This window comes from Leptodactylus fuscus, chromosome 2 (assembly GCF_031893055.1).
Source record: "Leptodactylus fuscus isolate aLepFus1 chromosome 2, aLepFus1.hap2, whole genome shotgun sequence".
Taxonomy (NCBI): Eukaryota; Metazoa; Chordata; class Amphibia; order Anura; family Leptodactylidae; genus Leptodactylus; species Leptodactylus fuscus.
Window position 1 is genome coordinate 148,275,510 of NC_134266.1, and position 22,999 is coordinate 148,298,508.

The 22,999-nt window shown below is 41.3% G+C and overlaps 1 protein-coding gene across 1 annotated transcript; it reads left to right on the forward strand.

Annotated features, from left to right (window-relative positions):
- The first annotated feature begins 122 nt into the window (after positions 1-122).
- GLOD4 (glyoxalase domain containing 4) lies at positions 123-21,338 on the forward strand. Its single transcript, XM_075264930.1, has 9 exons — positions 123-257; positions 1,663-1,712; positions 4,895-5,015; positions 6,625-6,769; positions 7,294-7,430; positions 8,683-8,769; positions 13,590-13,703; positions 19,335-19,421; positions 21,119-21,338. The coding sequence occupies exons 1-9, from the start codon at positions 168-170 to the stop codon at positions 21,182-21,184; spliced, it is 897 nt and encodes a 298-aa protein (XP_075121031.1). The 5' UTR covers positions 123-167; the 3' UTR covers positions 21,185-21,338.
- Positions 21,339-22,999: the final 1,661 nt, after the last annotated feature.

Sequence of the window (22,999 nt, forward strand, 5' to 3'; positions counted from 1 at the left end):
TTTTAATATTATCTCCCTGCCTTAGAGATCATTGTGACCAATAAACATAGAGATCTAGCTTTAGACTGCGTATGAAAGCGTGTGGTCTCCATGGTGATAATGCATGACGTCATCAGGAAGCGCGGGCACAGTGCCAGGTAGTGAAGCTGTTCTTGCTGCTGGCAGTAATGGGTGTCAGGAGAACTCTGCACTATGTCCTTAAAGTGGGCGATAGGCTTCAGACTGCACGATTCTTCAGAGAGGTGCTAGGAATGATGGTGAGACGTTTATATAGTGATCAGATAGATGGACCTGCAGATAAGGCTGTGAGCTGTGGGGAACTATATTTCCCAGCATGCTGTGATGCTAGCTAGGAGGGGGAGGGGGGCACATATTTTTTTCTAGCTATTTAGTGGAAGATGTAACCAGAGCTGTTCTGGAAGCAGATGGTGAGCTACATTACTAATGGACAACCACACCCACAGCCTGGCCGTGGGCTCATCCTTGGGTGCCACCTTATGCTGCTTCTAGGGGAGTATGCCACACAGTGTTATGGAATGGCATAGGACATGGCATCATTCTACTGTCAAAGTAAATGTGAGAATCAATTGCAGTAAGAGGAGAGTTCTGTGTAGGCTGTATGATATTGCACAGGATTTTATGCCGCTCCCTGTGATATTATATCTTGCAGTGTTGCAGAGGGAGATAACTAAAAGCAATATCTGGGGGGATCAGCACAATACATACACTCAATTCCTATGAAAGTAAATATGCAAGACACTATACATACAAGTCTGTAACTTTTTATTCCAGCCAAAATTGGTCTCGATGGTGACTATGCAGCCCTGATGACAGCTATGCTGAATCCACGCACATATAGTTCCTGGCAACGCCCAAAGTTTGCTTATTGTTAAAATACCTTGATAACCAAATGCCTGCGCTGTTCCAAAGGGGTTAGATGTCTATAGATCCATTCAGTTTTGTAAATCAGTGGTAATCCAAGATCGGAAACTTTACCATTGTAATATTGTCATATAGACCTGTTAAGCAAGATGATTATGATTGATTTTCTCTTTAAATCTAAGGACACACATGGCTAAATTAAGCTAAAAATGCTTGCGGCTTTCATTATTGCCTCCCCTTACATAAATATATGGAGAAAACAGCATTTCTGCGGGTAAAATGAACATGCTGCATTGATGTTTTTACTTTTTTGTTTGTTTGTTTTGAAAATTCCTTCACTTTGCTGGGACTGTAAAATGTAGCATTTTACTTGTGCTGCATTACTGCAAAACCCAAAAATGGCACATTTCCTCAAGGTGTGCCCTCAGCCTAAAGGGTTTTCCAGGATCAGCGGGGAAATGTCTAATAATAATAATAATAATAAACAAAAATACTCCTCTGCCAAATTCTCTGCTGTTCCATTGATTCCACTTACCATTCCCCCCAGTCTATTATGCTGTAGTGATAGTATGACCACCGCAGAATAACTAATGAGTTCATATGGGATGTAGAGCACGTCATTGCAACATCACAATAAAGGCCAGCGAAGAGCACCAGAGCGGGTAATGGGTCCTTTGTTGTTTTATGAAATTAGCATCAATTTCTTTTTTCTGATCTCAGAAAATCCCTTTAAGGAGTTGTGACTGAAAGTTAATATTTATTTTGTAATTATTTTTTCAGGTTTTACGACATGAAGAATTTGAAGAAGGTTGTAAAGCCACTTGCAATGGGTATGAAGTATGAGATATTACAAGCTGTTGATGAAGTGGAGATAATGATAAACTAAAAACACTTCAAGGGGTTTCCTGAGATTTGGTTGAGATCAGTTGTGTACCTCTTAAATAGATCACCAGTTTGAGATTAGTGGTGATCTGAGATCCAAAATTCAGGCAAGTACAGCAGCCTTTCCACTGAGTTCTGAGTACATTATCATGGGACAAAAGACCAATTTACATATGAATGTTATGCCATGGGCTGAACCAAGAATAACCATACAAAGAATGAGAAATATATAGGAAGTAATGTGTTCTGTAACATTCTCCAGCTCTTCTAGCAGTGTCCTCTTCATACTGTGTACTCATTACCAACAATAAAGTCATTTCACATGAAATACGTCACAAATGAGAGACAGAAGCAGGTTACATAAGGGTCATTCCGTGTCAAGTGAACCAATGATTTTTCCCTCTATATTTTTAATTCTTTTGAGATTTTGTTATTTGGTAATAGTGTGTCAGAGAATGCAAAATGTGAAGAAAAAAAAATTCTAAATTTTTTTTTGGATTTTTAATTAATTTTAAAAGTTCAGAAAAAGTGCGAATTTCTGTGTTTCCTGCCTTTACATTTCTCCTCATAACTTAGGCTAGAAAAAAGATAGAGAAACAAAATAAACGCCATTCTACTCAGAACTATACAGGCTTTCACCAAATATGTCACAAGAGTATCTTTGTTAATATTTTACCCATGTGAATGCAAACGCAAAATTTTAAAACGCATTTCCGAAAAAAACGTTTTATTTAAAAATTTCAAAAAAATGCACATGGGCCTGCTATGCCCTTAGCCACATCTGTACCAAAATTCAAGTTGGGATCGCGATGGGATAATATTTTAAAATATAACTATTAGTGTCATTCCGAAAATCTTGAATTCAGATCTGTCCTTCTGATCTGAAGGAGAGTTTGTTAAAACATCGGTTACAGGAAACAGAACCCATCCAAGGGACTCAGCAATACCACACTTTCATTCCATATAGTGAAACAGAAATAAAAACAAGGATTTTTTCATTCAGCAATGTCCATGAAATGGTAGAAGGCGGCACAAGATTGGCAATGGATGACATAACTGGTTATGTGACCTGTGAATATGATCGGCACTGGTGGCTGGCTACTGTACTCTTCAAAGATTGTGAAAAGGAAGACATAAAATTGACTTTTATGCATCCTTCTGGTCCAGCACCATCATTTGTGTATGCAAGAAAACCAGACATTTTACAAGTCAACGAAAATCAGATATTAACTCAGGTGGAGCCTAACACCATGACAGGCCGTACATACTCTTTGACACAAAAGGAAATGGCCATTGCTAGTAAGCGCTTATGGACAAGATTACATTTCACTCACTAGAAAGGACAAATTGATGATAAAAGGCCAGTAGTTTAAAAATGTCCTATTAATTGTTTGATTAGTTCATATTTTATAGAATGAGGATTTATCTACTGGACTATTTTTCTTAATAAATTACATGTTTAGTGATATAATAAAAAACAATTGTTACATGTAGAAATAGGTGTTATAAATATTGGTTCTTGTACTCTTGTTAACATATAATTAGGATGAGACTATTTAGAAAATCGCACTTGAGGATATGAGCAACTTTTTTCTTTCGGTTTGTTCAATGCATTCAGGTTGAAAATGCTGAACAAGTCGTGTTCTGATGATGACGCTAGGTTCACACCTGCGTTCAGGGTCTCCGTTCTGTGCTTTCCGTCTTCTGCATGGCAGAAGACGCAAAGCACAGACCGGGTCCAGCCGTGAGCGGCGGTGAGAGTTTTATGCTCTCCGCTGCGAAACCGGATTTTTTAATCCGGACACAGAGTACTGCATGTCCGACTCTGTGTCCGGATTATAAAACCCGGTTTCGCGGCGGAGAGCGCAAAACGCTCACTGCCGCTCACGGCCGGACAGCTTTCTCACCCATTCAAATGAATGGGTGAGAGAGACTCCTGCAGGTTTCCGTATCCTGCTCTGTTTTATGCAGGAAACGGAAACCTGCACAACGGAGAGGAGAACGCAGATGTGAACGAGCCCTAAGATGTATTTGTTCTGGCACTTACAGTATTTGTTTTTTATGTTTTTTTATTGTTGCATATAAATGTTGAATTCAGCAAGTTGTAATTTGAAAAGAAAAAAGGAAGAAGCTCACACAAACATAAAATCAGATGATTCAAGGCTTAAAAAAAAATTGATCCCAATTTGGTCCCAAGTTGAAAACCTGTACAAATATAACCAAGAACACAAGTAACACACATGCATTTTTTCACAATTTTAAAACATATGTTTTCTTCACAATTGCGCATCAAAATTTTGAATTTGATTTCTTCAAAACAAAATATAAAGAAACATCGTCTTGTGACATATCAAATGAAAGCCGGTACCGCTCTGAGAAAAATGATGCCTCTCCCACCTATTTATCTTAATTCTAGCCCAAGATATGTTAAAAAATGTAAAGCCATACCAGGCCAAAATTCACACTTTTTCAAAACTTTAGAAGTCTATAAAAAATTAACTGATGAAGAAAAAAATTCAAAACTTTTTATTTGTAATTAACTTAAGTTGTACTTCATAAAAAATAAAAAAAAAATCTAAGGACGTCCGGTAAAAAAAATATTCCTATTTGGATCACTTGATATGGAATGACCCACAAAGGAAATGTGAAATGTGGTTTTGGCTGTGGCATAAAGGGGTTAAACAAAATATCAGGCATCGATTAAGAAAGATGTATATGCAAGAAATTAACTGCACCATCTTATGATTGCATGAACTGGAAAGTCACCGCAATATAGGAATTTGACCAGACTTGAATGGTTCTTATGTTGTCAGATTAGTAAGCCTCTAACCCCATAGGAAGACAAATAGCATATATGGAGGGGCAGAAACTGTAGACTAAAGGTAGGAGAAAGTAAATACTGCTCATGGTTAGGGCAGCATGACCTCTGAACAGGTTCCCTTATACAATTTCTCCTAAAAGAAGAAATAAATTTACTACAATATTTTATTCTATAGTAACTAGTAACAATAATGATCAAAATGTGCAATGACAGGCCTTAGAGGGGATTTATTCATAGGCAGGATTGCTTTTTAAGCTGTCTCACTGTCTTATTATTATTATCATTATGTTTAACTACAATCTGTTTCAGCCCATATGATGGGAAATGGAGTAAAACTATGATAGGCTATGGGTCTGAAGATAACCACTTTGTTGTTGAGCTGACCTACAACTATGGAGTTGGGGAGTACCGTCTTGGCAATGATTTCTTGGTAGGTCTAATGTTTCATAGTCTTTTTCTTATTCCCATGTAAGTTACATCTTCAAATAAGCTGTCTTATATTTACTGTGGGGTCATGAAAGTTGCCAAAACACACACATGTGGACAGAATTGTTGGTAGCCCTCGTTTAATGAAAGAAAAACCCACAATGGTCACAGAAATAACTTAAATCTGAGAAAAATAATAATAAATAAAAATTCTATGAAAATGAACAAATGAAAGTCAGACATTGCTTTTCAACCATGCTTCAACAGAATTTTTCTAAAACTAAAACTCCTGAAACAGGCCTGGGTATAATTAATGGTTTCCTTAAGGCTAAGACCCCATGGGCCATAATCGCAGCGCTAAAGCGCTGGGGAAAGAACCGATGCATGATCGCAAGATTGTGCGATCCCTACCAATGTACTTGAGCGATCACTGGCAGGAGTCCAGCTGACACACAGAGGCAGGTTCCTGACACAACTGCCAGGAATGGATAACTCTGATCCCTAGAAGTTTAATCTTTTACATGTGACTGTCAATAGCCACCACAACATATAAAGATATAAAGTGGCTAAACAAAGGAAAGGGGTTCTTTCTGCCAGCCCCTTAGCCCATCGCAGCACGATTGAGGGGTACTGAGGGGTTGCGATAGTAAGCTGAAGGCTTGGCTTTGGCTTCCTGTACTGCCATGCAAGTAAGCCTATTAGGCCTAACCAGCAACAGGGTCTAATAGATTGAATATCAGTGTTACAGTGACATGTATAATCCCAGAATTACAGTGGGACTAAATGAAAATGTCAAATAAATTATAACATATAACTAAGTTAATTGAATGTTATAATTTAACATATAATATGTTAAAAAATATTTTTAAAAAGTAAAAAAAAATTGCAAAACATATTACAGTTTTTCCCTTCCACATAACTTTATTAGGTTAAAAATAAAATAAAGAAACCAGCATATAGTATTGCTGCATCAACCCACACCCATTAGTGTTTTTATTGAGCAAAAGTAGTAAAAAAAAAAAAACAAACAAACTATGAATTATGAATTTCTATAATCGTACTGATTCCCAGAATAAAGTTAGGGGGCGTTCACACTACTGTTGTTAATGTCTGTTGCTGTCTTCTTCATAGCTCACCAAAACGGGATATATTACATGCTAAGAGGGCATTTGCGCTACAGTCATAGGATGACAGCAACAGACATTAAACTGTTGCACTGAACGGACACATGCATGCAGGATTTTATCTTCCATTACAAAGGTAAAAAAAAACATGACGGAAGATGAGAACAGATACAGAATCAGTTTAATGTCCGTTGCTGTCATCCTATGACAGTAGCGCAAATGCCCTCTTAGCATGTAATATATCCCGTTTTGGTGGGCGACATAAACACAAAACAGAAAAAAATAAATCAAAATATTGAAGAACTGCAAAAAATGTTTTAATGCATAATATGTAGTCCAAAATGGTTGTATTCAGAAATGTAACTTGTTTCTGCAAAATCAATAGGTATGTCAATGGAAAAATAAAGTTATGCCTCAATCTGAAGGCCAAAATAGTCTCTAATTGAGGGGATAAAAGTTCTGATGCCTTCTATTAATGTGTATTATCAGGGGCTCACGCTACAGTCTAGTCAAGCTATAACTAATGCAAAGCAGATGAATTGGCCACTTTGCGAAGTATCACCCGGACTGTTTCAGACTGAAGCTCCTGGAGGTTATAAGTTCTTTTTAGAGGACAAAACTCAAACCAACACAGGTAAACAGTATTAGGTCACATTCAGAGGAGCCTAAATTAGATGCTTTCTTAATCCCAAATTTAGATCAAGATCAAATATCTATAGTATAATGATCTAACTTCAGTTTTGACGACCCATGGAAGGTTTGGGGCTTGTGTCTGCAATATAGCTGAAAAAAGCACCACACTATAGCTGTTTGAAAGCTTTGGCTAAGGCTCCACGTAGTGAACCACAGCTAAAAACGCAGTTTTTTTCCTTGCGTTTTTCTTCTCTTATTAAATGTATAGGGAAAACATGAGCATTTCCACAGGTAAAATTGATATGCTGTTTTTTTTCTGCAATGTGTGGATGGTGTTAGCCAGAAGTACCTTGCAAGTACTGTAAAAAAAAAAATGCAGTTTTTTTTTTCTTCTGCATTTCCACAATATGGGTCCTTAGACTGTGTTACGAAAATGTTCAAAAAGTTTAAAAAAAAAAAAAATTCACATTATTCACAGTCCAGATTCAAAATTATATTTTATTTGATGTGCAATATTTTTCACAGATCCAGTGCAAAAAGTGACTGTGGCTGTATCCAATCTGCAGAAGTCCGTTGCATACTGGTCTGGCCTGTTGGGCCTGAGAGTCTATCATGAGGATAAGGACAAAAAGAGTGTTCTTTTGGGCTATGCAGACAACCAGGTAGACACTGCCATTCCATTTTGTTTTGTTGCAAACCACTTTTCTTGACCACTTTAAGAGAATTGTTGCAGTTGACCAAAAACACAGATCATTAGCTAATATAGAATTAGAATTTATGTGCGTAAAAAGTACATCTGTAACCACAAAATGGAGCCCTAATGACCGTTCCTCAGGGATGTTATACTAAATGGCTCCAAAAAATGATGTGTAGCTTAGTTAAAGAGGTTGCCCGGCTAGATTAAATTCACTTACATGATCCAGCGGATGATGATGATGGACCTGTGGGGATAGGGGGGAGGATGGCATCATCACGAACCTCAGGTCTTGTGATCAGAAGTAGTGCTGTGACTCACTAGATTGCTCCACCATCAGGTCTCTTCTCCCTTTACTATAGTCAGACAGCCCCAATAGCACCGATATTTGCAGTAATGCTCTTGCTGCTAGAAGGGTGAAGTTGCAACATATTTTGTTCACATTTGTATTGTAGCCACAGGAACGTTCATCTGCATTTCTTGTTCACATTGTTTGGCAGTGCTGACTATTATTTGTCTGTTTCTTGTACTTGAGCTTTTAGGGAGTGTGGCTCAACTCCATTTTGGTTTGTGCAAGCCACACATCTCTTCATTCCTCTATTCATTCAGAGTTCACAAGTCCAGAGAAAGGACGCTGTTTGTGGTGTATGCTAGGCATAATATGGCTGAAATACACTTGTCCTATAATGATGGAGGCAAAGGCCATAAAAGGTGAGTCCTTTTAGTGTAGGGACACATCTAATAGAGGTTGCCTTGTCGTTGGCAGATGGGCTTAAGTACATGGTGATCAAGATGTTAAAACCAAGAACCTCATTTTCATGTATTTTTATATACAATAGGTATTTGCAGTAATGCTCTTGGTGCTAGCAGAGTGATGTTGCAACTTGTTACATGGCAGTTGTGACAAGGTCAGAACCCCCAGTTCCATCATGTTCCACTGGATTAGGTAACCGAATTTAATCTCCCCAGACAACCCCTTTAATAGTAGCTAAGACCAGAAAAATTCTGCTGTATTGATGAGACTGCTCCCAGCACCAGAGATTGACAGACACTGCTTATAGGCCTGTATTAACTACTGCGATGAATCATGTGGAGGTGGGGGCAAGAAAAAATACTAATGTTGAAGATGTATGAAGATGAAATATGCTGTCTGATTGGTAGCCATGGGAAGCTCATCCACTTTTCCTTTGCACTGGTTTTGATAAATCTCTATTTTGCAGTGCAAGCTAGAGCTCCAGGATGTTGGGGGACCAGTGGACCATGCCACAGCCTTTGGACGAATTGCGTTTGCTTGTCCGAAAGACGAGGTTGGAATTTATTGAATTTTTATTATTTTAAATAACAATGATGTTTATTGCATATTTTCCATCAAAATAACAAAACCTCCACCAATTTGCTTGTAACTGTGTGAATATAAATGTATTGTACTTCTCCTGGTATCACAAATTTTTAATGTTACAAGGCTATTAAATGCAGCAGTTGCAGTAAATGTTATGTCTTTATTTTAGTTTTGACTATGGGAACCTTAATGTTATCCCCTCTGTCAGTGAGGTCCATTTGTTGTCATTTTTTGTTAAAACTGGTCATACACATTGGAATCCAATTTCATTGGGACTGGCCAACCATCTAGCCGAGGGGACACCTACTGACTTAGATGTTTCAGGCAAAGAAGAATTGATCATTGGTATTGGTGACTGACATCAGGGGCGCAAAATTAATTGTGCACTAGTAAGCCATAATAGTGATTTGTACAGAGGCATAATTATACACTTGTCTTAAGCACTTATACCTTTTTTTTGTTTGTTTGTTTTTTTATTGATTTTCCGAACAGTTTACAAAAAAGGCGAGAGTAACCATTGATAGAAAGGGGAGGGTGCGGAGAATAAAGTGGGTAAGGTAATAAGGGAAGGTTTCGGAACAGTCACAGCTCTAGCACAGCAGAAACATAATATATAATCAAACACTGGTGGCATGTGGTAAAAGCGAGGTAAAACCTTCAGCAAAATAAAACAGATTGCATAGGAGGGGAGGGGGGTTGGGGGAGAGAGGTTGAAGAGTTGAGCGTGAAGCTGTGAAAGAACAGAGAGGATGAAGCAAGTTTAGAGAGGAGAGATATTAGGAAAGGAGGAAGAATAGTAAAAGGTATTGTAGAGAAGCCAGACTCGGTGTGCTCTGAGTTCAAGTTGAACGTACAAGAATTCACAGAGCCAGGATGTATAAGGGTTGGTGTAGATGTAGATTTCCACAACCTCGGGATGATGGACCTGGCCGCATCTAGCATGAAACCAATGAGTTTGTGGGGGAAAAATGGAGAGAAGAAAGGGTGCAGGATTGTCCACTAGGGTCACTCCAGTGACCGTCTTGACTATTCCACTAATCTCACGTCAAAAGTGTTGTAGAAGAGAGCAGTCCCATCAGATGTGTTGCATGGTCCTCCTGTCCGTCCTGCATCGTCAGCAACGGTCACAGGCCGAGGGAAAATTCTTGTGATGGGTACCGGCACTCTGTACCAGTGCGATAGGCTTTTATAGTTTGGAAAAATAGTGTCCAACGCCTTCTCCCTGCTCTTAATAAAGGCAGGCAAGGGGTCATCAGGTGTATCAGAGAAAAGACTATAGATAGTCGGAATAGCGTAGTAGAGGATGTACAGTTTTTCACATTTTTACTTTTTTTTATGCATCCCATAATTTTATTTGCCTTGGCAGCAGCTGCTTGGCACTGGTCAATAAAGATAAACTTACCGTCCACCAAAATCCCCAGGTCTTTTTCAGTGGCAGTCTTAGCTAGTAATTTACTAGCTAGCTTACTTAGTAATTTACTAGCTAGTTTATTCTTTGGGAGATGTCTAGGTTCTTCCATGAATCAAAAGTGTCTTAGTCTGATATGCTGAGCTTATTGGGGTTTTTTCCTTTGTTGGTGTCTTTGACTTACAGTTCTTCACTGGGAGCCATATGGACCCAGCCTTCTTCTGACTGGTACAGGTAATTTTTACCAGTTGATTGTATTTTGTATGATTGTAGTTTTTGAGCCCCCCCCCCCCCCCTTTTATTTATTTGCCTGGGTTTTTTCTTCATTATTTGATTATTGTTTAAGGTTCTGAAGCCTCAGGCACCAGAAAATGAGGCTAATATGGCCATTGGAACATCCTGAAAACAATCTTTTGTCTACAGTCTTCTCTTCTGACTTTTCAGCCAAAGTCTATTTGTCTAAGTACATTTTAGAGCTCCAGTTGTTCTTTTTTTTTTTTATAAACAACAAAAAACAAAACAGGGATACTTACTAGAGATGAGCGAACACTAAAATGTTCGAGGTTCGAAATTCGATTCGAACAGCCGCTCACTGTTCGAGTGTTCGAACGGGTTTCGAACCCCATTATAGTCTATGGGGAACATATACTCGTTAAGGGGGAAACCCAAATCCGTGTCTGGAGGGTCACCAAGTCCACTATGACACCCCAGGAAATGATACCAACACCCTGGAATGACACTGGGACAGCAGGGGAAGCATGTCTGGGGGCATAAAAGTCACTTTATTTCATGGAAATCCCTGTCAGCTTGCGATTTTCACAAGCTAACTTTTTCCCATAGGAATGCATTGGACAGCGCTGATTGGCCAGAGTATGGAATTCGACCAATCAGCGCTGGCTCTGCTGGAGGAGGCGGAGTCTAAGATCGCTCCACACCAGTCTCCATTCAGGTCCGACCTTAGACTCTGCCTCCTCCGGCAGAACCAGCGCTGATTGGCCGAAGGCTGGCCAATGCATTCCTATGGGAATGCAGAGACTTAGCAGTGTTGAGCCAGTTCTGCTCAACTACACCGTGTGCCGGTCAGCCCATCTGATGTAGCAGAGCCGAGTGTGCATAAGGGTTCTAGTGCACCCTCGGCTCTGCTACATCTGATGGGCTGACCGGCACACGGTGTAGTTGAGCAGAACTGGCTCAACACTGCTAAGTCTCTGCATTCCCATAGGAATGCATTGGCCAGCCTTCGGCCAATCAGCGCTGGCTCTGCCAGAGGAGGCGGAGTCTAAGGTCGGACCTGAATGGAGACTGGTGTGGAGCGATCTTAGACTCCGCCTCCTCCAGCAGAGCCAGCGCTGATTGGTCGAATTCCGTACTCTGGCCAATCAACGCTGTCCAATGCATTCCTATGGGAAAAAGTTTATCTCACAAAAATCACAATTACACACCCGATAGAGCCCCAAAAAGTTATTTTTAATAACATTCCTACCTAAATAAAGGTTATCCCTAGCTATCCCTGCCTGTACAGCTATCCCTGTCTCATAGTCACAAAGTTCACATTCTCATATGACCCGGATTTGAAATCCACTATTCGTCTAAAATGGAGGTCACCTGATTTCGGCAGCCAATGACTTTTTCCAATTTTTTTCGATGCCTCCGGTGTCGTAGTTCCTGTCCCACCTCCCCTGCGCTGTTATTGGTGCAAAAAAAGCGCCAGGGAAGGTGGGAGGGGAATCGAATTGTTTTGGAGTTTGCCACGTGATGTTCGATTCGAATCGAACACATCGAACAGCCTGATATCCGATCGAACATGTGTTCGATAGAACACTGTTCGCTCATCTCTAATACTTACCTTACAACTGGTCCTCCATTGTGACATTGGGTCTCCCATTCCAGGAGTAAAAGAGCTCAGGTGACCGCTGCAGCCATTCACTGTCCTCAGCATTTCAATGTTTGGTACCGGGGACTTATTAGCAGTCATGTCACCAGTACCCAACATGTGACTTTTGAGGCCAGAGATTGGCCAAAGCAGTCATCTGAGCCCCTTCCTTTCTGACTCACATCCTGTGTCCACACTGGTTAATGAGGGACCTGACGTAGCAACAGATGACTATTAATAGATCAGGAAAAGCTCTTTTGTAATTAAAGGTATTCTATCATCACAATCCTTTTTTAACTAAGTGCATGTCGGAATAGCCGTAAGAAAGGCTGTTCTTCTCTTACACTTTTTTTTCTGATCTGCGCTGTCGTTCCTGAGAAATTTCTTATTTCTTCCATATGTAAATGAGCTTTCAGACAATGCTCCAGCAATGCCTCTTTCTTCTTTTCTGGACCGCCTCTTCGCCGGGTCATTGACTGCATCTTCATCCAAAAGCGCCGACTGCGCATGTCCGTCAGCTATTTTCCTGTGGCCGAACAGGTGCTTCAGTAAGAGGCCACAGGAAAATGGCCGACGGACATACGCAGTCAGCGCTTTTGGATGAAGATGCAGCCAATGACCCAGAGAAGAGGCGGTCCAGAGAAGAAGAAAGAGGCGTTGCTGGAGCATTGTCTGAAAGCTCATTTACATATGGAAGAAATAAGAAATTTCTCAGAAACGGTGGGGCAGATCAGAAAAAGAAAAGTAAGAGAATAATAGCATTTCTTAAAGGGGTATTCCCACGTTGCATACTCAGTCTTTACTGCTGTAAAATCTTCTTTCTTCCTGGTTTCTTGCATCATTTGGTGGGCGGGGTTTCACATGCAACCTGCCGTTTAGCTCTGCCCCCAAATTCATGTGTAGCTCCGCCCACCCATATTGGACTATGAAGTACAGGCAGCAGCAACTCCATTCTGTGTTACATACAGAGACTGCCTGTCTCTGCCATAATGAACACAATTGAATTAGCTAGCCTGATAACTGGGAGAACAGAAGAAATGAAAGCAGCTCCTCTCCTCTATCTGATAGCAGGGAGCTAGGTCACGTGGTGTAGACACAGGAATAGCTAGATACACAGGTTCGCTCCCGTGCACTTAGCCCCTCCTCCCTCCCCCCTCAGAGCAGCAGATACATCACTTGACTTATGACCAGATAAGTCAAGGGATGTGTAAAAAAAAAATGAATAAAGTAAGATGGTGGACAAACAAAGCAATTTTGCTGAAGCAATATATTTAGGAAAAGTCTTACATCCACATTAACAAGCAGTATAAATAGGATCCTTGTGATGGGACAACCCCTTTAAGGCTATTCTGCGTATACTTGGTTAAAAAAGGGATTCTAATGATAGAATCCCTTTAAGTAAACCAACATTATCAAAATTTAGAAAAATACCAAGCTGTGAGATTCTAGTTATTTCATAATTCTAGATGCTAAATACTTTGTATTTTTCTTGTTCTTGTGTCAACAGCTACCAACTATTGAGGCAACCATGAAAAAAGAGAATCAAAAGATCCTGACGCCTCTTGTAAGCTTGGATACTCCAGGGAAAGCTACAGTCCAAGTTGTTATTTTGGCTGATCCTGTAAGTAACTTACCAGTAGACATGTAACCTCTGGTTAGAAATTGAAATAAATCATGATGATCAGGATTTACAAGTAACAAGAAAAAAAGCGTTTCAGCTCACCCTGTAACGTATTGTAAGGGCTTCTTGGAGAGCACAGCTTGTGGGCGGACTCCAACCCTCTGATACAACAGTAGACAACAATAAGAGACGCCAGCTGCATCCAAGGTACCAATTTAGAACAAGGATCCACGAGGTTAAAAATTAACTCTTTATTCTTCCATATTAAAAAAGTCACAGATGTAGCTGTACAGGTTAGTCTGGTACAAGGCTACGCGTTTCGGGTGCTATACGGCCCTTCTTCTCGGCCGAGAAGAAGGGCCGTATAGCGCCCGAAACGCGTAGCCTTGTACCAGACTAACCTGTACAGTTACATCTGTAACTTTTTTAATATGGATCAGGATTTACCTTATGCTCTAAGATTGCTGTTAGACATCCATAGGGTATGTGCACATGGAGTTTTTTTACAGGCAGAAAAAATTTGTTTCAGGAATAAGGAAACTTTTTTTTGTTGTTGTTTTTACATGATATAGTTTTCGTTGCATTTTTTTACACATTTTTCGTCACGGTTTATGCTGCATTTTCCTTGGCTCCAGCACACTGTATGGACCTGCAAATGTTCCTTTGCAAAAAAACTGCTTAAAAAATGCATTAAAAGCCACAACAAAAAAAGCGCCTCCCATTGATTTTAGTGGGTTATTCAAAGCGGACTACACCTGAAGATAGGTCATGTCGCTTTTTTCAGCTAGAAGTAAAAAAAACTGCTACTGACTCCCATTATAATGAATGGGACAAATTTTTTGAGGCGGATTCCACCTCAAAATCAGCCTGCAAAAAAAGTCTATGTGAACATACCCTTAGGGTCCACTTATGTCACATCAGTTATGCACATTTAGTTGATCCATTTGACTGGATCAGTTTTGTTTTAATGGTGAAAATGGTTCCAAACATGCATCCTTGTTTACATGAAAAGACAGCAACTACTCTTTCCAGTAATTGTCTTTCTGGAAGCCCACCACAGCACCCACACGAGAGGAGACTGCCCCATCTGAGGATAGGAAACGTAGAATATAAATGTGACTACACCTCTATTTCACCTCAGTGCTTTTCAAGATAGACACCCAGAAAGGTGAAATACACATAAAAGAAAACAATCAACAAAATTAAGTCAGAAGGATCCCCGTCCAAAAAATTATAATCTTACTCTCCCTAATTAGCTGGGGAATCGTGACCTATCACCTAAAAAGGATCCAGTCTGGTAGATTATGTCCCCAACAAAAAACTGCAGGCTAAAGACAAGGAAGGGGGCCCAGGGTGGTGTCATGTGCTTCCAGAAAGACAACTATCGGTAAGAGTAATTGCCGTTTTATCCTCGTCCATACAAGACTAAAGTAGGAGTTATAAGGGAGGAATGACAGTGTGCAAGACTTTCCTTCCAAAGAAAGCATCCGAATCCAAAGGAAGGTTAAGCCTGTAATGTTTGAAAAAGGTATATGGACAACTCCATGTCGCTCTACAAATTTGAGCTAAAGAAGCATCTGTTATCTCTGCCCAAGAAGCCACTATAGTTCTGGTGGAATGGGCCCCAAACCCTTCAGAGGGAGTTAAAGACTAGGCTAGATGGATAGCTATCCTAATGCTTCTAGTGATGGTAGCAGAGGAATCTTTCTCACTCTTTCTGGAGACCTGAAACTGAATTCTAGTCTTTCCTCCATTTTGAAGAGAACTCCAGGACCTTCTGACATCTAAACAATGAAAGCTCCTCTCCTTATTATTGCTAGGTGTAGGACAAAAAGATGGAAGGATTACTACTCTGGACATCCTAGGCTACCTGGTGGCTCCCTGGCAGCAACTTGGGGATGGTAGATCCCCTACTCTCTTTTCTGGAATCCCGACGGGACTGTGTGTGTAAGAGGCAGCTGTGGCCATTTTGCCTCCGTAACTACTCAGGATCGACTTGTCGAATACTTTCCTTCCCAGTCCTCGCTGCTATGTTGTGCACCACCGGCTGCTGGGAGTAACTGTTCTTGAATCGGTGAGCCTCCATTCTTAAAGGGGCTCTATCATTGGGAAAAGTCATTTTTAACTAATCACATCCTTGCATAGCCTTTAGAAAGGCTATTCCACACTTACCTTTAGTATATAGATTGCCTCAGTGGTTTCTGAATAAGTCCATTTTTATTCATTTGCTAATTAGACTTGTGCACGATGCATCGTGCACCCTCTTTGCTATTGTTTCCTATGGGTGTATACTGCACAGGCTGCTGCTGCTGATGACTCAGCTACCTGTTTGCACACACACATAGGCGATAATAGCAGGGACGAGTGCTGCTGGCAACTTCCTGTGCTGGCCGGAAGCTCATTAGCATATGAATAAAACTGACTTATTCAAAAACCACTGAGGCAATTTACATACTAAAGGTAGGTGTGGAATAGCATTTCTAAAGGCTATGCAAGGATGTGATTAGTTAAAAATGACTTTTGCCAATGATAGAGCCCCTTTAACCTCTCCAACGAGTCTCCCCATTCTCCTGCTTGCACCATCCTGTCAGTACCCCAGGCCTTCACATGCTGTGGCTTTATATGGACTGCCCTGGGCACCCTGCAATACCACCATCTGACCAGCATTCCCTATATGACTGTAGCTAACATGGTTATTTACTGGCCCTCTGATAACACCTACTGGCTGCATTGCAGTACACCGTGGTCTCTGCTTGCCACTGATCTTCTGAACACCTGCTGACTGTTCTGATTTGCACAGTGAATGATCTCTGTACTGACCCAGTGATAACGCCTGATAACCGTGTCCTCCTGCACTGCGCACATAACCTGTTTCTGACCCTCCGCTACCACCTATTGTCTATTATACTTTGCACCATGACTGCTGTTTCCTGCTGACCCTCCAGTAATACTTCCAGATCATATTACTCTACACCATACCTCCCAACCGTCCCGATTTCCGCGGGACAGTCACGATTTGGGTGACATGTCCCGCAGTCCCGGTTGGAGGGAGGTATGTCCCGATTTCAACTCAGATCTGCGTCCAGAGGACGCAGATCTGAGTTGAACACATATGCGGCTGAAGCAAGGAGCTGACACAGCGATGTACAAGCCAGGAGCCGGCGGCAGCGGCGAAGCGAGGAGCTGACACAGGTCAGCTCCTCGCTTCAGCTGCATGTGTCAGCGAGAGAGAGAGACACAGCGGCAAAGCGAGCAGCTTCAGCCGCGTGTGTCAGGGAGAGAGGCGGGCATTGGCGAAGCGAGGAGCTGACCTGTGTCAGCTCCTTGCTTCAGCCGCATGTGTCAGCGAGAGAGGCGGGCAGAGAGCGGCGAGGGAGCGGAGGAGAAGGTAAGTTTAATGTGGAGGTGGAACGTGAATCTGGGGGCAGATGAAGGAGAGGACATGACACTGGGGGCAGAGATGGAGAGGACATGAATCTGGGGGCAGAGATGGGGGACATGAATCTGGGGGCAGAGATGGAGGGACAGCAATCTGGGGGCAGAGATGTGGGACATGAATCTGGGGGCAGAGATGTGGGGCATGAATCTGGGGGCAGAGATGGAGGAGACATGAATCTGGGGGCAGAGATGGAGGGACATGAATCGGGGGGCAGAGATGGAGTGGACATGAAACTGGGGGCAGAGATGTGGGGACATGAATCTGGGGGCAGAGATGGAGGGACATGAATCTGGGGGCAGAGATGGAGTGGACATGAAACTGGGGGCAGAGATGGGGGACATGAATCTGGGGGCAGAGATGGAGAGGACATGAATCTGAGGGCAGAGATGGGGGACATGAATCTGGGGGCAGAGATGGAGGGACATGAATCTGGGGGCAGAGATGGAAGAGGGACATGAAACTGGGGGCAGATGAAGGGTGTATATGAAACTGGGGGAGAGATAGAGGGGGGACATATAATTTACGGGTGACTGTAGGAGGATTATACTGTGTGCGGGCACATGAAAAATTAATGAGTGGGCGGGGTCAACACAAAAGTGGGCGGGGCTAAATTTACCACGGCGCGCTATGCACGCCGCACATTTTGTCCCTCTTTCGGTTCTTCAAAAGTTGGGAGGTATGCTCTACACTCTGGATACAACTCAGCATTGGTTGACGGTTGACTCTGCTAAGTGCTTTATCCTGCATTGTGGACTCTACCTACAATTAGCTCTTTGACTCCCTCTCCTGTCTAAATAAATGGACGTGGTGGCCAGTGTTCAGTACAGACCCTCTGTAGCCTGGCCTGCTGCTACCAAAGTGGTATTGCCTTAAGAGGTTTCGGCTTGGTAAACTCCATGCAGAAAGGACCAGCTTCCCGTAAATGGGTTAAAGGGTAAAGATTGGAGAGTCTGCTGGGATTATGCATGTGGGTTTCTTCCAGGTAGTCCATTTTCCTCCCAGACAAACTGATAGGTAATGATGTTTGTAAGCCCTATATTGGGCAGTGATTTACATGTCTAGAAAGCGCTGTAGAATATGATGGCGCTATACAAGTAAGCAAAATAAATAAATAGCAGAAGTGACCCAATGCCAAACTAGTTTGGTAGCACAGCAGGTCCAAGATTTGCTTCCCATGACATTCATAATTTTCTGGTATAACTGTGTTTTGTTGTGCTTCATTCCTAAGAGAAGATGCTTCAAAATGGTCATAATATGAGCACTTCAAGTATATTTACTAAAAACAGACATACTTATAAGATTGTGTATGCTTTGAGATATTTGTCTTCAACTTAAACTGTCTCAAAAATTCCTTACGTTGAGCTGTGGAGGCATGGACGGAAACCCTGGTGCTGCAATATAGCACCCATGGACACATGGTATAATATAATAGTAGTCATATGTTTTTCATGAGTTGTTGGCAGCATTCTGTGTCTAAATTCTTTTCCCAATACTTTGGCATCCTAATGATTACAGGACTCCATAGTATGGCTTACCCAGTCTGGCTCGATGCCAGCAGTCCTAGTTTTAAGTCCATTTATTACATTTTGCTGGTTCAGGAAGTATTGGTTTTATTAGATTAAAAGACTTGGTGCCTCAGATCATAGGAAGGGCACAAGGATTTCTTCCCCTTTAATTACCCAGTAAACATTTAACCAGATGGTGGATAAACTAAAGGAGCTTTAGGACTGTAGACTCCAAGTAATAGTGCTACTAAATTGGTTCCATCTTCCCATTTTATTCTGTACTTTCATCATTATTAACTGATATCATCTTATTCCTGAATAATCCATAACAGAATGTGCAGCTACATTTATATGAGTTGTTATGAAATCATTGCTTACAAGTTAACTTTCAGCTTTTATGTCTTTGGCAAAATAGCTGAACTGTTTCTGACTTCGACATCGTCTTACAGTGGTTTTATATGTAGTAAGAGGAAGCTGTAGTATTATCCTGAGGCCGATTCTCAGATTCAAAGCATCGTTTTATATGATGACTATGAGTGGGGAGTTTATAACAGTGGTAATGTTGTATAGGATGCAAAGGTAGCGAATGCAGCAGGCCCTGGAATCTTAAGGTACTGTATATTGAGGTTTCTGTGCCGGACAATGATTGTTCAGGCGCCAACTCATTCATTCCTTGTTGTCTTTTAGGATGGTCATGAAATTTGCTTTGTTGGAGATGAAGCATTCAGAGAACTGTCTCAGATTGACCCGAATGCTGATCAGCTTCTCAATGATGTAAGTTTATAATGATGCTAAGCATACATAAAAATATCTCAAGACTGTAGCCCATGGCATAAACGCTGTTCTCCTCAGATGGTGCCCAAGTGTGTTCATATCTAAGTCTATGATAGGTGATTCCTCAGGCAAGCCCGACAGAAGTGGAGGAGTAGGGAGTAAGCGCGCACACCAACGTATGATCTTGAACAGTTTATTAAACACGACGCGTTTCGGGCATCTACCCTTTCTCAAGTGTGATACAAACTGTGTAGTGGTGAATACCAATATGCTGCTTCGCTTCTGCGGAGAAGCGAAGCAGCATATTGGTATTCACCACTACACAGTTTGTATCACACTTGAGAAAGGGCAGATGCCCGAAACTCGTCGTGTTTAATAAACTGTTCAAGATCATACGTTGGTGTGCGCGCTTACTCCCTACTCCTCCACTCCTGTCGGGCTTGCCTGAGGAATCACCTATCATTGCATCACGCTGTTTCACAGTGTAAGGGAAAGAGCTGCTGCTTTAACACCTTTTATATGCTCATATGGAGTTGTGACTATTTCACAACACCAATAGGTAAGAGACTAACTACATATCATCACCAAGAGTGTTTATAATTACTACACTATATTGGCGCTCGGTGTCTCTCCCATCATATCTAAGTCTAATCTGTGATATTCCATTAGATTGCTTTTGTAATTTTCCAGCCTGCTTTGGAAAAATGAATGCAGGAAATTGAGTTAAAGATTTAACCCTTTATTGAGATTTGTATTAATACATAAAAACAGTGGTGCAGGGCACTTTGTAGAGGGAAGTCTGGAACTCTTGTTCCCCTGCTGACATTTTGACTCTTGGTCACGACTGACTCCATGCTACTCAACAGACCTGTAGCCTAAGTAGAAGGGAGACTGTGACGTCACTGAGAGTCAGAGCGGTTGCAATAGACACAAAGTTCCAGCCTCTCCAGCTGCCCTCCTCAAAGGTAATAAAAGGGGCTTTCGGAGACAGAAGTGTTTTATTAGTAATTAAGCTTCATCAGTGGAGGAATGCACTGGTAAGCTTTATTACACCTCAGATAACCCCTTTAAGGGTAAGTTCACACAGGGTTTTTTGGTCAGGATTTTGAGACCGTATCCACCTCAAAATCCTGACCAAAAAGGCAGCTCCCATTTAAATCAATGGGAGCTGGTCAGGTCTTTTTTCCGGGAGCCGGAAGAAGAGAGATGCTCATTCTTCAGGCCGATTCACCTTGCGATTTGGCCTGAAGACACTCCCTCCTCTGGACTAGGCCCTTTCATTGTTCGACTGGATATCAGTGCAGTGCACCAGCATTCAGTCACGGCTACCCGTGTTTTGGTCCAGAACCTGAGACAGCCTCCACCTCAGGTTCCGATCCAAAAATCCCTGTGTGAACTTACCCTAATGCCTCAGATGGTAATATCACTTCAGGTTTATTTCAGCCCTTGGGCGTCATTCAATGTGACAATGTGCCTTTGGACCAGAAAAGGTGTACCTACCTTCCTTAAAATGAGGCACTGTTTCACATATAGCATTTTCTGCACTATTATCCACTAAAACACCTCACTGTTGGAGACTGTGAACTTTTAATTTAATCTCTTGTTTTAACCTTACTCTGTGGATAGTTTCTTCTTGGAATTTTAGTATATTATTTGTGATACTACATGAATCTTTTTAATCTATTTATTTCCTATAGGCAATGTCAGCAGACAAGAGTGATGAATGGTTTGCCAAACACCAAAGGCAAAAACCATCTGCCTGATCAAACTGGATGAAGTACATGTCTTCAGAAAACCTGCCTTTGCTTTATATTCTCACTGACCAAAAAAAAATATGATCAATTAACGCTGAAGAAATTTAAAATGTTTTGTTTTAAATCTTATAATTATTGGTGTTATGGAATGTGTGCTGCATAAATAATGAACTTAAAACTGACAGTATGGACCCTGTGTTTGGTGGATAGCTACAACCTTAGAAATTACATTTATATACGACTTATTTAAATTGAAAAAAATTGTCCAATTGAATAGTCTATAAATGAACTTCTCCAACACCACACCACAACTGAGCTTTATGCTGAATTTTATGGCATGCACAGCACAGCACAGCACATAGATCATTACTTATAGGGAGGGGATGCTTACAGCTAATTGACAATCCCCCAGAGCTACAGTAAAGATCCCATGTACTTTTCTTGGTGCCCATTTGTAGCTATATACATAGCAAAGCTACAATATGGCCATATATATGAAGCTTCAGGGTCCTACAGTACTTAAATAGCTCGGTTTATACCTACTGATATTCAGTTACAGAGAAGCTTTCTTCTCCTCAAAAATCTAAAAAAAAACAAGAGCATACCTTTATACATATATAGTAAATGCAAATTTAACTAACACAGTGCGGTGAATTACTAGCCCTATCTAACTAATTAACTCAGCGCCTGCCCCCACCCCATCAATTACCTTACCATTACCTGTCTTTCGGTCCTGATCTTCTGGGCACAGGAGATCCTTCTCCTCTTCTCATCTACTGTACATGAGCAGTAGAGCCAGAGTGCTCCAGCTCTATTTCGCAGGCTTGGGAGGCTGGCTCCTTCTCCATGTTGCGTCTGCCAGCGTCTGTGCAATGGCTCTATTGTGCAGGCACCGGCAGAAGCGAAGGAAGAGACAATTTGTACCCAGAAAATCAGGACATCAAGACAGGTAAGTATGATGGGATGAGTTAGTATTGGTGATGTTCCGTTTCTGGAAATGGGGAAATGGAATGTCAATGGAAAATCTGAAAATGTGCTAGTGCATGTGTACAATTTTAATTGCGCTATACGTGACTAGCTCTGCTCTGAAGGAAGCAGTGAAGAACTGTAGGAAGAGGGATCATGTGTAAAAAAAGGGGAGGTGAGAACTGCTCAGGGAACAGTGAGAAGGCTTCCATTGCTCCCTGAAGAGTAATTAGCATATGGAGAAAAACGTGTTAGGGCCCCTTCACACAGAGTTAACGCTCCGTGTATTCTGTACATTTTACATGTGTAAAAATACACGTGTAAAATGTAGTTAGCCATTGAGTTCAATGGCATGTTCGTATAACGCACGTCTTTTTGCGTGTGCGCAAAAGACGTGCGTTATACGAAAAAGCCATTGAACTCAATGGTTAACTACATTTTACACGTGTATTTTTACACATGTAAAATGTACAGAATACACAGCGCGTAGACAGAAGACACAGAGCCTAAACTCTGTGTAAAGGGGCCCTAAATTCAAAAACAGCAGTGTGGATCAATGAATGAAAGGTATGCCTAGAATAGTCTTTCTAAAGGCTATGCAAATATATGCTTATTTAAAAAAAATGACTTAGCCAATGACTCCCTTTAATCAATCTATCTGCGGGGCAGGGTTGATATTATGGTGACAGATTGTTTCCATTTTTGCCAGTATCTATTGAATAGCCTTCGTTGTCTCATAATGGGAAATACAGTTTTGCTAACCTCCAGCTCAGCTCAGAAAAGTTTGGTACTTCTGATAGAGACTTAATACACTGCAATACCAAGTGAATCTAAAATTAATCTAAGGATTTAAGGCAC

What these genes read in the sequence shown, in the direction of transcription:
- GLOD4 (XM_075264930.1), top strand. Translation starts at nt 168, where the DNA reads ATGGGTGTCAGGAGAACTCTGCACTATGTCCTTAAAGTGGGCGATAGG. An exon ending in CAAAACTCAAACCAACACAG is followed by an intron (nt 6,770 to 7,293) that starts GTAAACAGTATT and finishes TATTTTTCACAG; the next exon opens with ATCCAGTGCAAAAAGTGACT. An exon ending in TTGTTATTTTGGCTGATCCT is followed by an intron (nt 13,704 to 19,334) that starts GTAAGTAACTTA and finishes GTTGTCTTTTAG; the next exon opens with GATGGTCATGAAATTTGCTT.